Consider the following 15,820-nt stretch of genomic DNA (forward strand, 5'->3'; position numbering starts at 1 on the left):
AATCGTTTTGACCCAAGGTGGAATTAATCTTGTCCCAAGGCATCGCCAGAACACCAGCACGGTCAAAGTCAGAATCCGTGACTATGTCAACCAGTTCACTGAAACTCTGCTGAGACTTCTGTACTCCCCCATTCCAATACCAATTACCAAGTTCTAAAGACGAGCGATTGGAGTAAGGATAGTAAGGTGAAACTTCATCAGTGGTAATTGCAGCTGACAGAGCTCTTTCTGGCCTGGGGATGGCACTGATGTCCTCCAGTGTGATCGCCTCTTCTGGATCATGAGACGGTGGGTGTGAGGAAAAAAACTGGTGTACGAGTCCAAAGATGTTTCGAGGAGTGCGAAAAGGAGGTTGCAATTCTGGAGGATGTGTTAGAGGGGGAGGTGAGTCTGGAGCTTGCTGGACGTTCAAGTCATTTATAGGGATGCTGGGAAGGGGTTGAGGTAGAACATCCTCAAATTGTCGGTAGCACTTTGGCAACTGAATGCTGCTGCGCCTCGTCCTACGCTGGGCTAAAGGCGCATCCTCACTGCCACTATCCTCCCGTCCCTGATGGTCCAAGACGCAGTTAAGCGGTATGGTAGCATTATTTGATGGAGAATTGTTGCTGGCGGTGAGATGAGGGAAGACGGTCAATGGTGAACTTGCATCTGAAGGAGTAGACTGTGGGCCCAAGGACCTTCTATGATCTGTAAGGTGAGTCCTTGCCCTTTTGACCGACCCCAGAAGATCCTTAGCTTTGCTTAAAGCTGAGAACAGCCTTTTTTTACCCTTGACACAGGATTTTTGATGTCTAGTGAAGGCGCTTTCCTGCTGAAACCCACGGCCACAAGTACAAGTGAAATTGGCTGGGATGCCATCTCGGTTCATTGAAGGCTAAGGACAACAAATGAAGACATATGGCTAAAGTGCAAGCGATGTGTTAACTTACAAGCCCCCAGATCTAGACCTGTGCCTTAGAATTCCCAATTGGGCTCACTGTTGCCAGGTGCTGACAACGATGAGCTCAGCCTTTGCGCAACCCGCAACCTTCTGATTTATAAATATATGTGTGACAATGGTGGCTAATCAACATTGCTCGACAATCATACAATCACTGTACATCATCCCCCTGAAACTTGGCATGAATGAATAGCTGTTCAGAAGTCAGTCCTGTAGCTTTCTCCTGTGTCGGAAGAATTATCCAATTGGCATTTATACTGGTCAACAAATAGGCGACGACGAGGCTGAGCCCCCCCCTGGACCATGCTATAAATGTATGTCAAAATGAGTTGTTGTTGTGAGCAAGGAACACATTTACCAGTGTAACTCTCAGTAAGGTATTGTATGGCATCTGAGAGGAGCTCCACTTCGGTTTGGGCGCGACGAAATCTTGATTGCATTAGACCCAATTCTGCTTGAAGGAAGCTAGTTTCATCTTCGGCATTAGATAAATCGTTGGCGTGTAATATCATGATCTGCAAGGAAGCTCTTTCTGTTGCAAGATCGTCCATGTAAAAGTCCTCTGTACATTCTTCCACCCATGTATTGACCAACTGGTAAGGGCGGTGACCCGCCTGCCAGACATCATAAGAATCAATCCAACAGTGAATGGCAGCAGTACTCACGTTACACAGCACCAGAGTCTTATATACCGTCATGAGCTTGGATGCAATGAATGTTGATTCTTCAGCAGTATAAACCATAGCAGGCCCAACACCCCTGTCAAAACCCATATTGCCTTCATCATCATCAGAGTCTCCGCTTGTTGAAACTTTGCTGAGCCACTCGTTGCATTTCAGATGTGCCGAAGAACCAACCCTAGAGAACCTGTCTAGAGGACGCCGGTCTCTTGCAGAGAGCTGAATCACAGGGTGCGAGCTAGCAGGACAAGCTAAAAATCAGATATCAGCATCCTCATGTAAATACATATGGTGCAATTAACTTACAGCCCACCTTCAGCTGAAGGAGGTCAATGGCCTGAGAATAAAGCGACATTCCAACTGAGCTCTATCTTTCTTGTCTTCCATAAACTCTCTTTCTCTGTCAAGAAGGACTCTGCAAGGCGCTTGTGAATTGTGCAATGATTCTCCTTGCATGAATTCAATTTGGTATGCCATTGCAAGACGCCATAGATCGCCTGAGTAGACATGTTCTCATCAACACATGGTAAGATATCAAATACGCGCAAGAAAATATCGTACCATGACCAGTCAATCATTGTTTGTGACTTTGTATCAAAGTGTAAGAGCGAAGACATAGATATCATAGCTTCTGTGGTGAGTATGGCTATCCTTCAAATACTGTCTTCATCATGCGAGAGCGCCGTTATGGTCGATGAAGGAGAAGAAGGGGGTTCCATGGCTGGCTCTGAGCATCGACCATCCTACAAAATTTATTTTATGTTAAAATGACAATGCTGTTTACCGCTTGGTGAGACTCTGACCGGTTTCGTAATTGGCCATCAGCGGAAACCTGAAGGCCTGGTGACCCACTTGGTATAGTAATTCTATTGGAAATTAGTGTAAGTCCGGGCCACAGCAAAATTCTAACGAGCCAACTGACCTTATTCAAATCGAGCCACCAGTAGCCAATGATGTTATCATCCTAGTCCTCCTAGCACTGCCAACGCGCCTAATTAATTCTTGTGAGCAGAATACGGCAACATTAAGTGACCCATACATTCCGCAAGATACTCGGCAGAGTAAATCCAAGAACTGCAAGCAAAGTCGTTTCCACTCCAAGCATGCGGTATCTCCAAGCTGACACTCTCCTGAGAATTAGGAAGGGCTGGAACAGGTTCTGCACATCAGAAGACTATCTCACTTACTAGGTCAGGCAGCAAACCAAGCCCACACAGCGCATGGACAGTAGACTGAGTTGACTTCATCTTCTGTCTCACCATGCACATCAGAAACAAGTGAGACGTGAGTTATCATATTTAACACGAAATGCGAAACTGGAACTCGCCTATTGCCTCTATAAACGACACTGACCCGATGTCCCCAACAGCTGTACCACCAAGCTTTCATCGCGATGAAAAGTATTGCATGTTACTGACGCGAGCAAATTGAATGATAAAGGATATATCGATACGACATAGGATTGCAAAGGAGCAGGCGGACTCAGAGTATTAGATAGTTAGATGGTTGGAAACTGATTGATATCGATAACGATGCCGCATCCGAACGAAAGGCTGTTGCATACAAGTCCCGAGATTCTGACTAATCAGATTATCAAAATCTCTACTGTCAAAGTTTTCACAGAACAAGTCGTTCATGGTATTTTAAGTTAGTTTATTAGAGGAACTTTCAGTCTAGCCTATGTTTAATGTTGTGCGTTTAGCTGCTGTATTATAGATATGCAAGTGATGTCGCTGATCGCTGATCAGTAATGGTAGTATGGTACAGTAGTGATACAGCATGTAACTCCCCTGGTATACCAAGGCTTGTAGCAACCTTAGAGGCAAACTGGTATAGTATGTGTGTGGAGTAGGTTGGGAGTAGGTATAATGTGCTTGAAAAAATGAAAAAAATGAAAACAAAATGTATCTACTTCGTCACAATCACCCCTAGATGAATTTCAGCTGATATCGAATAAAAAAATAAGCGACGCACCCTTCTTCAAAATCTGTTTATCAAACGCGCCGCAGCGCCCACAGTCTCTGTTGCTGCATTCAGCAGCCCTTGGGCGGCAAGTTGGGCCATCCCGCTCAATGTTGTCCCAATTTGGGATTCGGGTCCAGTGACGGCGTTGTCCTAACATATTTAAACATCGATCTATTAGTAGATCTCCTATTAGCTTACCTGAGCCCAGAAATATTCAGCTTGCATCTGTAAATTTGGTAATTGCAAGCATCGATGAACATCGCAAGTACTTACAATCACTCTCTTGGGCATAGTGCCCATCGATCCACTGCTGCTGAACACTTCTGACGCCATCTGTTGTGTCTGCATAGATCAGCGAATACTCCGATCATATGGCGCTTAGCATTACTTACCTGATATATCGATTACGTAGCTTAGACTTCGTGGCAAAGTAGTGGCAAGATACTAACGAGTTAATGTGACGGTCACAATGTTACAGCTGCTGTGACAGGCATGCTGTGCAGTGCGTGTGACTTCACTGTGACTGCTACGTGTGCCATCTGAAAACAACACCGTGACTACGGCTGCGTTTGCATGTGCTCTCTCATCTAGTTCCAGCGTGTATACTTTGCTCCTCATTTGTAGTACCACACCCCATCATCACTCCCACTTTGATACTCTTGTGTGCATACGGTTACCCCGTATACTGTTACCCTCGTTCATTGATATCCCGGCTGCGTTTTTCTTCGATAGTATCTGCAATACATTTTGCTTGTCCAAACACGCGACTTGATCAACATGAGATATATTCCTGATAGACGTTTGAAAATTTGAACATCCCTTAACATTCTGAATGCTTTGGCATAGTAAGTTTTCTTATTCAATTACATCCTACACATCCTTCTGACTCTTCTCTCCTCCTTGGAGACTCGCCGTCAGATCTGAGTTCAATCATCATAGCGGCTTCAAGTTGCTACGGCAGTCAGCTGAATAAAAGTTGGCTCATGACATCATAAGTCTCTTGCTTCGCTTCGATCCTTCATGCGTTCATGTGTTCATTCATGTTTCTAGATGTGCGCTCAATGCCTATCTATTCCGCCAACATATAATCCTACTCTCCTTCATCATCGTCCATTCATGTATATATATCATTTTGGTCTCTCCTACCCTGTCATGAGCTGAGGTGATTTACGCCCATCTTGATGTGGTGCGTAACTCAATAAGCCATCGCTTATCTATGCTGATTAGTAGTCTGTTAAATTATTGGTCTCCTCAGGACGGCCACCTTTTCGGTGGGATCATGCCTCTATGCACGGTAAGCGAGTTAGAATGAACGGCGGCAGGAACATCTTGCTACATGGCTGTACGTATGAGTGACTAATGTTCAGCCTGGACTCCGGTCACACAACCTCATGTTTTTAAAAGGGGACTTTTACTGGGGCATGAACCTTATAAAATTTGATGAACAGATCTATCTCGAAAGCTATAAAGTCTAGTCATGGCGCTAAGTCCATCATCTCCCCTCCCTTGCCAATTTCCTGCATTTGATTGTCATGCATACATTTATTTACAGCAAAAGTGCAGGGCGTGTTATGATGTTCGACTACGCTGTGAGTATCATTTACAAAAGCCTCCCTTTGCATTACACTAACATATCATTAGGAAGAGGCAATTTTTTCTTCTTTTTCCAATCAGATCAGTAACATCTGGGGTCGTCATGTTGTAGGGTGGCTTAGATGAACTGTGTATGAGCTTAGACTTCGCATGTTACATGTTAGCTGGAACTAGCATCGGCCCATGCTATGTAGGTTATCTAGCATGTCTGATGGTCTGCTTTATCTGATGTGATCACAGTGGCCAGCTGATGTAGCTATGACCACGGATCCTCCCATAGGATACATCACTATGAATGACCACAGCGGACCCCTTGTTGAGGACTCTGGAAGAGCAGAGTATCAGGTCCTTGTACCTATTTACGGCTTCACCATGAGTAGTATCCTGCAATACTTCTTAGAATGATGAGATATTCTGTCATACAGCAGCAAGACGACAGAACACTCTACAACATCAATGTGATTTCCAGGGTTCTCAACCATCATTTGATATCAGTCTGGACATGGCTAGATCGTGCGTCTTTGTGCTCACAAAACCTCCTTATCTGACTTATCTGAGCAGTTGAACTCAACTTCAGCACAAAGCTAGCGCGATGGCCGATGGGCTTCTATTGGCAACCTGCATTTACTACTGCCATGTCTTTTGATGGCACAACATATGGTCACCTGACTGACTACACTGTAGGATCTTATGACTCACAATCAGGTATGCGCATACACTTGTAGGACGCTCCTCTACTGACCGACCATGATAGGATACCTCAATGTCATTCCTAGTCCTGGCGCACATGGACCGTCTACGTCGCCATCTATTCCATCAGAAGACTTGATGCAACCCTTGGGATCGACATCCAACTTCTCTGAAGAGTTAAGCTGGCCTGCTAACATGAAAATAATTGGGGAACATGCTTCCCTTTGTCAGACAGTCTTAGCCAACCTACCTCTCGACAATCCCTGGACAAACATCATACAGTGGTTCAAGATATGTGTTATAGGAGGTCTAGTAGCGGGTAGGTATGGACATGCCATGGAGGTAGTGAAGTTGCCAGGTGTCAGGCATCAATTCCTCACACAATGTTTTCTGGAGGCGCTCTCTAGGAGTGGTATGTCGTATGATGATTGTAAATCAGTAGATTGTGAGTATCGTTGAACACCTTGAATGATGCACGCTCATGGTCCTATCATATTTCCAGTGGAATTGGTTTCAGGGACACGCTTCCATTGGCACCATTTAAGAGAACAGGTAATATGTTTATCATTTATATTCTGAACAATCTACTGATGTTTGATGATCGCAGTACAATCACAAACCCAATAATTTTGCTTCTGATTGGCACAAAATCATCGGGCATTGCTTGCAGCCAGGGCAACTTATGGATTTCTGTAAAAATCAAGCCGAGTTATAGACACGGACTTCGAGGATGCTTGCAGCTCTCGATACACAACTTGTTTCTGATTCTGTCAGTGTTTGACCCGCACCACAGTAATACTTACCTCAAGCTGACTCTATTTAGGCTGATTACGACATCATTGGCGAAATCATCGGCCTTCAGATGGCCAAAGAAATCTGGCACCACATAGTCTTACGACCAGTCGCATCTAATCCTTCCATTAGCATCGCTGATGTCTATTGGAATCAAATTCTGGACCAGCAGGGAGATGTTTCCCTGGAAGCCATCACATTCATTGTATGCCTAGTGCATCGCTTGCTTATGTTTGCTGATATTGATTGAGTTGAGTTTTAAGTTTTATGAATGGTGTCAGAAGGCCCTTAATGTGACGCTGGACCGAACCACTGCTGCCAACATTATTCTGGTGTACAAACGTATCCTGCGTCTGAAGGGCCCGCCTCTGGATAAGATTCAACAAGTAGCCAGAGATCTTGGTTTTATCAGGTATCTATTCACTTTCTATCTGTCCAGTATTTTGTATTAATACTGCAAAGAGATATCAATGTTTATGGTGTGGACAAAGATGGACACTACAAGAGACAAACTCTAGGACCGATCATCAGAACTCCTGTTCGCATCCATACATTTCAGGTTCAACACTTACAGGAGTTGATACCCGCACATTTCTTTCACCCAAACGCATGAGCATCATTCCTGTGTACCAAGCCTTCTAATCACTTTGAATTTGAAGCTCTTCATCGCTTACAGGCTGTTTCCAGCAAAAGAGTGCTTATTGGAGTATGTTAGTCTACATATATCATGTGTCCACTTCTTCTCTGTTCTCAAGATGTGAAGTATATTTGATTTCTGTCCTTAACCGTTTGTTAAATCCCTGAAGGCCTGATCTAAGCATCGCTGGCTGATGTTGATCACATGATCAAGGTGGGAATGTGTGCTCATTGTTGTCAGCACCAGACAACGGTGAGCTCAACCTAAGCGGTTGCTTTCTTCTGTATAGTTTGAAATTGATTGGAACTGTGACTATAGACACTGCTTCATTAACATGACTCAGTCAACATATGCATCTCATCCATCGTCTTTGCTATCACTGGCAGAGGCATTCAAGTTCAATCTGGAATTAACAGCGGCTAAACTTGAGCTTATAGAGTATGCTCTACAGCAGGTGGGTGGAAATCATGAGGCCTTACCCTTACTTGAGAGAGTTCAGGATATGCGCACCCTGCCGGTGGGAACCCCTCTTGGGCTGCCTTCAATGGATGATAGGTGAGAACGCCATGTACCTTAGCCCTCCACTCCAGATGATAACCTTGATATGATACAGCTTGTCCTCTGAAGATGGTGCCTTTCTCTCTGTTGAAAAGTCATTCACCAAATGTCACAAATTCTCAGCATCTGTGGAAGATTTTTTCCATCAGTGCCTTGCTTCTGATGATGGGGAGTCAGTGGATAATTATTTCTTTCAAGGGCTCAGTGCTAGTGAGACCAGATTAGACACAGAGGCATTTGAAGAAGAAGATATTGATGTCATTCCGGACAATGGCAGTGGAGATGAAGAACTTCGCAGTCGTCATCACCAACACCGGGTAGCATCCAGGAAGCTTCGTCAGCTTAACCAACATCCCTACGCACCCCCCAGAGGCCCCATTCTACCTAGAGAGCCTATTAATATGAGGCCACCTGGTCCTGATCCCACCTGTCCTCATAATGGGAGGCACCTTCATGCAGCTCAAATTTGGCAGGCGCAGGCTACGTCTATCCAATCCGCCAGCTTTATCACTTCCGATGCACTCATTGCAACACTCGCCACTCCTCATGTAGATTCTACTGCCTCTCATTTGGATGTCAGAGCGTGGGTCGATAACGCCCTGTCTTATCTCAAACAGCAGGATAGCATCCAGTTAGGTGTTGGCTCAGTAGAAATTATGATAGCACGCTGTCAGTTGGTTTCGGTTCACGCAACTGGCTCAAGCTTTATGGCCATGATCACATACATGCAGTTGGCCATGCAATGTCAAAGGTACTTGCGCACTTCACTTGGTTTCTTGGTATTGATCAATAATTTGCATTATAGCATCATCACGGCATGTGAGGAGCATTCCAACATTCGCAAATTTTACAACAATGAGGTTGCCAAGTTGAGAAGTGCGCCATCAGAACGTACTTTCCATCGCTGGTATGAACACGGCTGTAAATTCATCTTGCTAGCTGCAGGCGGGTCATTCTACTTGCTTGTTATCATTGCAGGTCTGGAAATACAGTGGAAAGTTGCATCGATGTGGTTTAGTGTCCTTCGGCAAGTTGGTAGTAGGTTGAGGCAGCCAGGGATTGGCGGTGAGTAACCTGTCATTTGGCCTCATTGCTGTGTGTTCCTATTGCATTCCCACAGATAAGGCCGACTTAATCACTCAACGTATCATACCTACCATCGCCTGGATCAGATCCCAAATGCCTATTTCCCTGCAAAGAGTTTTTCCATCTTCGTTTCTAACATGCGTTGGAGCTGGGGACACCCTGGACTGCACAGACCTGGTGCTCACTGATGGATTCTTCGATATCTTCAGACAAGAGTGCATAATATATTTATTTTACATTTGCAAAAAAATTCTCACTGACCTTCCAGAAATTTCACTCTCCCGGCCAGAGATATGGGAGTCTGGGCCATTTGCAAATCAAATGTTGCTGAACAGACGCTTGTCATTAGCGGTAAGGGTATAACTAGCCACTTACATTCTTTGACGTGTTGCCCTAGTGGGGTGAAACACTTCTGTGTTACAGTCGTCCAAACATCTTTTGACTGCTCGCATTGCAACAATGTGCGATCCCCTGCTAAGAACGACAGGAAGGAGAATGCGATATGGACGGAAAGCGAGCGTGTAAAAGCAGTGGCAGGGGAAGTTATTAGCGATCTTGATGATCTAGGCAATAAGGTGCGTGAGCTCCAAATTTTGCGATGCAGCGGTTTCACTGATGCTCTCCACCAAGATGGGTGAACTCTATCCAGAGGGCTACAGAAGCCACAGGGGATATGTACGCATACCAATGCACATTCTGAAAGGGTGAGTTGATCCTTTGATTGTTTTAAGTAGGAGCTCATGTTTTCAGCAGTATGCTTGATTTACGCAATTCAGATGGCAGTCTCATGGCTTTCATCTGTCCCTCTCTACCAGAGACCATTCGCCTTGGCCTCACCAATAGCTTGCTCGCCTGCTTTGAAAGCAAGAACATTTTGCACGTTCGCAAGTTTAATGACGCAGAAGGGGCGCCACAAGTGGAGCAAGACACTGGTTCCACCTTTGAAAAGCTGGTGGAGAAGACTCTTCTTCATCCCTTCCAGTGCCTGCATTTCTCGCTCTGGAATCGCTACTCGACTGTGGTAGGTCATTGTATTGACAACACTGAACTCTCATGCCAACGCTACATCCGACAGGGAGACAATGCACCCACTCATATTCATCCTTATGGTATGGTCAGGGCAGATGTAAGTCGCACTAATCATATGCAGTGTTTGCCCTATCCTTCAAGAGACATCTTGGAGCACCAGGAACTGTATAACAACATCCTGACTACATTTGGCGAACTATTTGAGTGGATTAAAATGGTGGTGAGTGACATTTCTGGGATGTTCAACTTAGCGCTCACCGCATCATAGATGAAGGAGTTTTTGCCAGAGGAGTGCGAAGTTCTGGTAGAACTTGGCCAGAATCTTCCTGGTGGAGAACGCTCACCGGTGGCTCCTTTCCTCTCCCTTGTCCTCAATTTCAATGTGACCACAGAGGGTCATCGAGACAGGTTCGACAAGGACCTCTGTCTTGTCTTACCCCTAGGTACATTCACAGGAGGGGCTTTGGTTATGTTTGAGCAGGGATTGGTGTTGGAGATTGGTTGCGGTGACTTTGCCATCTTTCACTCCTCTGAAACCACTCACTTTAACATGCACTATGAGGGTAGGAGGGCCTCATTTGTTTTCCACACGGATCAGGGCTTTGATAAGTGGAAGGAGGGGCGTAATGGCTGGGCCGCAAATGAATACTTTCATTGAGAAGTTTGGCAGTGATCAAATAGCAATGCTTTTATGCTCTTGATAATTCAGTCGGCCTGATCATCTACTTTGTGCTTTACGCTTTTGCTAATTCCTCAGTACTAGTACTACTGCTACTTGGCATTTCTTCCTTTCATTTCTTGACCGCAGCTTTGGACACGCATTCAACCAGTTCCCTCTGCTATCACATTGAGTTCATCTGTTAAGTTTTAGCGTGATCCTAAAAATGTTGTTCTAATTTTGCAATCTCACCTAGAGCATCACCAAAGAATGGAGATGGCACATCCCATTGTATCTGAGCAGCGGTATAGCAGTCCACATCAGGTGGTGCGTACTTCTCTAGAACATTTGAACGGTGAATCTCTTCTAACCATCTCAACCTGTATTTCTTGTACAATTCATAGAAATGATTAGAGTTCTTTTCCGCCACTGTGAGGTGTTCTTGGAGATCCAGATCTTCAACTACTTGGGGTGTTCGGGCATTGTTTGAATGCTGGCTTGAATGTGCGTGGCCATCGTTAGAGGAACTTCTGTTTATTGGACAGGTGAGTCTTTTTTAAACGCTTGTGAAGGAAAACGTTGAACGAACATAGATATACCCAGTTCTGGTTCACCTTTTTTCTCAGTCTTCAAGTCAATTTCAATCCTTCAGAGGTATCATGCAAAGTACGTTTAATGAGGTGCTGATGAGCTTACCGCAAATTCAGATTCAAACTGCAACCATTCAACATCACTGATCGTTGCATTTTGCCTCAGACAAGTTCAATACATTCTGAAGGTATGCTTTATATGTTACAATAATGTGACATCTTATCCAAATTAGTGCTTGTCATCGCCGTTACACTCAACGTAAGGAGCTGTAGAGGTCTTACAGCATACCTATTGGAGAGCTGACATACTTACGGCATGGCACTCAGCATTCATAGTCATTTGTTGGCGCTCTGCCACAGTTAATCGGCTAATCGTATATAAATGAAAGGACCAGGCATGATAGACAATTGTGCGCTGTCATGCATGGTATGTGATTCATACCATGTCAGATATATATAGAGAGTGATAAGGAAGATATGAGAGACTGTCTAGCCCTCTGTCACTGAGTTACCTTTCTATTTTTCCTTTATTTCATTGTCTTGTATTTTATTTCTCACTTTTCAGATTTATTTTACCTTGTATTTTTATGAGCATGTGACCTTCTGTTTATTTCTCATTATTTATTTTTTATTTGGCTACTTTCAGCCACAGATTTGTTTGTCAAAGTTTTGTATCTCTATTTATTTCTGACTGTTTATTTTTATTTGGCTTCTTTCAGCCACCAGATTTTATTTGTCAGCACATCATGTGACTGGGGAATATTCTGGTTTGTAACATTATTTAAGCTGACTCAACATGTTTAGTCATGATTGGTCATGCTTTGTAACAACATTCACATGACTCATCATGTTTTGTCATGATTTGTCATGCTTTGTAAATTCTTTGTAAGATTACACTGTATTTGTAATGTACTTAGTAATAAGCTGATTCATCATCTGGTTTGTAAGCCACATTCTTACCAATCCATCTGATAAATCATGCTTAGTAAGGGGGTTCCCAAAAGGTATAAAAGGACCCCATTTTCACCCATAAAATATAACTTCCCATTTTTCATTCTTCTCTCAAACCGTGTGAGAGTACATAAGAATAAAAGTGCAGGCAACGTGCCTTGAAGTAAGACTAAGACACATCATTATTCTATTCTAAAGTTATATACTACCTTACAGGGGTTGACTATATAACTTTCGTTATCGTTATTCTACTCTAGGTTATATACTACCTTACAGGGGTTGACTATATAACCATCGAACAGCTCTCATTCTAAGCTTTACGTGTATACATAAGACTCTCTCTTTCAACGGAAAGTGAGACACATATCTAAGGACGACAAAGTTGAAACAGACTTTCATAGGTTGAAACACGACCTACTAGGCTGAAACAAACCTAACGAATTTATCCAGAACACAGAACATTCCACAACACTTCGTATCAGACTACACAAGAAGAGGACAGCAAACTAAATCCTCCCAAGAACTCACCACGTTACCTCCCACGAAGTAGAAAAGTCAGAGACCGTGGACTTAAGGACTGGCAAGAAGTCTTCCCTGTGTATAATTGTGTTGTCATTATACACAACTTTTATATAAGACCCTTAAGTAACAAGACATCACTGGAGCCCACCGCGAGGGAGGCTTCTTCTTGTACCAAACATAACGCAACAATCGTAAACAAAGCACACTTCGTATAATTCATTACACCCACAACAAAACATCAACAAACATATTTAAACATCACAAAGAAATCACAACAATCGTAAACAAAGCCATACTTTGTATAAATCACTCCACCCACACACCACAACATCAACAATCATATCAAAGCAACACAAACAAAAGTCAAACATGACTACACGATCCGTATTAACATTACCTAACCCTGGAACTAAGGCAGCACCTGCCAAATTCAAGGGTGGATTTTCAGAAGTCAAGGACTTTCTGAAACACTATGAAAAACTGTGTGATTATCACAATGTAACCTCTGATGAGGAGAAATGTGAATCTATTACCCAGTACATGTCCCGTCACGTAACAGAATTTGTAGAGGGACTACCTGTTACAATAACATGTAACCGAGAACCCCTCCTATGGAGGTCATCATGACCTTAGCCCCTATCCCACCATATGCACCGTCTTGGAAGACTTACCGACTCAACGGAGACTCGTAGAGACGCCTAGAACGGCCTGGACGCCGTTAGATGACCTAGACCAGCCTAGGCTACATCTGATCGGACCTAGATGGTCCTCGACCCGGATCATGAGGAAGCTCTGCCTCATGGTCAGAAGAGAAGCCGCATGCCTTAGCATGCGCAGTTAGACTCCAAGGCATGCTACGCCTTGAGGACAGATAAGAGAGGCATGGTAAGCCTCATGTATAGATAATCGACCGCATGGCATCAGATAAGATGCCCTTGTATAGACACACTTATACCTACCTACCGAACGTAGTATTGGTCTGTGCACACGGACGACAGTATATAGAGCAGACAGAATCATGTATATTCCCTACTTGATTCTACTAGGTTTTCATCAGAACTTCCTCTGTGTGATCATCCCAATCACTCAGTCTAAGCCGCACCTTAAGGAAAGCCGACACTACCTTAAGTGGAACCCCCGAACCTCTCATTCGAGAGAAGATCCCCGTCTCTCCAATAGCGAGCCCGCTATCAGATTAGGCAATCCGCCTAGGGAGAGCTCGAACTATCCTAGTCCGTAACACTACCCAGTTTCAGATCAAATAACTGGAGCAAACTCAAGGCTGACATTCTGAAGTATTATGATGCAGACCTTGACACGAAGCGATATAGACGCAAAGATTTATTGTCCTATGTAAGGACAACACGAGGAAAGAAAATCCCTACACTCACTGCTTGGAAGAAGTATGTGAGAGGGTTTATTCGTATTGCAGGATGGCTTGAACAAGCCAAGAAATTAACAAGCGAAGAATATGCAAGTTACTTCTGGGAGGGGATTTATAAGAAACTCCGTATTAAAATTGAAACACGCCTCATGGCAAAGGATCCAGACAGAGATCTATCCGAAGCCTTCCCAGTAGACCGAGTTATCGCAATAGCAGAGAAATTGCTACACCGTGACCGGTTTGATGCAGACCTATTAGTTTCTGAAGTAGAGACCGAGTCTGAAACTGACTCCTCAACTGAAGAAAACTCTGATGCCAATACAGACTCAGAGTCTAGTGAGTCTGAAACCGAGTTTTTTCGTAAGAAGAAGAAGGCCCCAGAGCCAAAAGATAAGAAAGTAGTAAAGAAAGCTCAAAAGAAAGCAAAAGGACATGTCAAGGAAGCCAAGACTAAGACTTCCTCAAAGGATACTAAGAGTCCTGGTATCACTTCACCAGAACCTATGGATGAAATGGAGGGACTCATCAAGAGACTTAATGCAATCTCACTCGATGACCCAGACTATGCTTTGTATTACTACAGGGCAACACGAATTGATCCTACCATCAAAGATATGATAGCAGCCCCTATTTTGAAAAGAGGTAATGCTACCCAAGGAGAATATAAGCCTTACAACAATCAAAATGGACAAAATAATGTAAGGCAAAACAATAATGCAAATCAGACATTCAGAGGACCACAACCAGGTACTAGGTTCTATCACCCACCAAACACCCCTTTCAATGAACGAACATGCTTTGGTTGTGGCGAAAAGGGGCATGGCATTCCAATGTGTCCACAAATCAATAAACTAATTGCTGACGGTAAACTCCAACGTACACACCGTGGGCAAATCGGAAAACCAGATGGAAGAGCCGTAAGACGGTTACCTGAAGAAACGATTATCGAAGCACTAAAGCGAGAGGACAGTGTGCCAGTAGCTCACTTTATTAAAGTGAATAGCGGAGACGCACAAACCTATAGTGCAAATAAGCAAAATAAATTTCAAGAGTCTAGGACTGCATACATTGAAGAGTATGTGAGTTCTGATAGCAAAGATAGTGACACGGACGATTCAATCAACTGGCACGAAGAGACTGATGAAGAAGAAAGTGATACAGACGAAGAAACATATGCATTCCCGGTTGAAAGAGTCACACGAAACTCCACACAAGGAAGACGTGAAAGATTTGAGGAGGTATTCCCTCCAGGTCAAAGCAAAAATCTAAGGAAACCAAGCAAAAAAGATAAAGGAAAAGATAATGTTCCCACCACTCAAGCCAAAAAGGCTGATACTCATACCAAACCTAAATCCACACAACCCGTTCCAACCACAAAGACAAAGCCCGCAAATAAGAAAGAGACGGGAAAAGGTCTAGATAATGGGTGGGATAGTGAAGACATTGTCATGGATGATGTGGATGAAAGGAAGGTCAACGAGAAACACCCAAAGACCAATGAAACACCTTACAAATCAACCCCAAACTCGGATCGTAAGAATATGACAACACGTCAACGTGTCTCCGACATAGCGGCTAAGATTAAGCCAGAGAAAATTCTTGAAACAGTGTTGAGGACTCCTATCCGACTTGAGGTAGGAGAGCTTCTTGGCACCTCTCGTGAGCTTAGCGGAATCCTCGCTAATGCTATTAAACCGAAGTCCTTACCTAATGACTCAAAGATAGAAGCACATTCGGTATGG

At 43.8% G+C, this 15,820-nt stretch overlaps 3 protein-coding genes across 3 annotated transcripts; 2 read left to right on the forward strand and 1 right to left on the reverse strand.

Moving 5' to 3' along the window:
* Positions 1-1,094: 1,094 nt before the first annotated feature.
* Positions 1,095-1,978, reverse strand: HD556DRAFT_1303393 (uncharacterized protein; the record flags this gene model as incomplete). Its single annotated transcript, XM_041299597.1, has 4 exons — positions 1,095-1,249; positions 1,302-1,557; positions 1,609-1,874; positions 1,930-1,978. 4 exons carry the CDS (start codon positions 1,976-1,978, stop codon positions 1,095-1,097), a joined length of 726 nt encoding a protein of 241 aa, XP_041166447.1.
* Positions 1,979-5,582: 3,604 nt separating this feature from the next.
* HD556DRAFT_1437003 (uncharacterized protein) lies at positions 5,583-7,276 on the forward strand (the record flags this gene model as incomplete). The annotated part of the gene is made up of 9 exons (XM_041305634.1): positions 5,583-5,694; positions 5,743-5,886; positions 5,936-6,316; positions 6,374-6,423; positions 6,479-6,563; positions 6,612-6,640; positions 6,695-6,868; positions 6,927-7,075; positions 7,126-7,276. The coding sequence occupies 9 exons, from the start codon at positions 5,583-5,585 to the stop codon at positions 7,274-7,276; spliced, it is 1,275 nt and encodes a 424-aa protein (XP_041166448.1).
* Positions 7,277-8,514: 1,238 nt separating this feature from the next.
* HD556DRAFT_1225793 (uncharacterized protein) lies at positions 8,515-10,631 on the forward strand (the record flags this gene model as incomplete). The annotated part of the gene is made up of 9 exons (XM_041297037.1): positions 8,515-8,637; positions 8,686-8,923; positions 8,979-9,159; positions 9,213-9,519; positions 9,575-9,648; positions 9,695-9,824; positions 9,894-9,965; positions 10,020-10,193; positions 10,242-10,631. 9 exons carry the CDS (start codon positions 8,515-8,517, stop codon positions 10,629-10,631), a joined length of 1,689 nt encoding a protein of 562 aa, XP_041166449.1.
* Between the last annotated feature and the right edge of the window lie 5,189 nt (positions 10,632-15,820).

Source organism: Suillus plorans (assembly GCF_016647745.1).
Source record: "Suillus plorans strain S12 chromosome Unknown HD556scaffold_3, whole genome shotgun sequence".
NCBI classification, from domain to species: domain Eukaryota; kingdom Fungi; phylum Basidiomycota; class Agaricomycetes; order Boletales; family Suillaceae; genus Suillus; species Suillus plorans.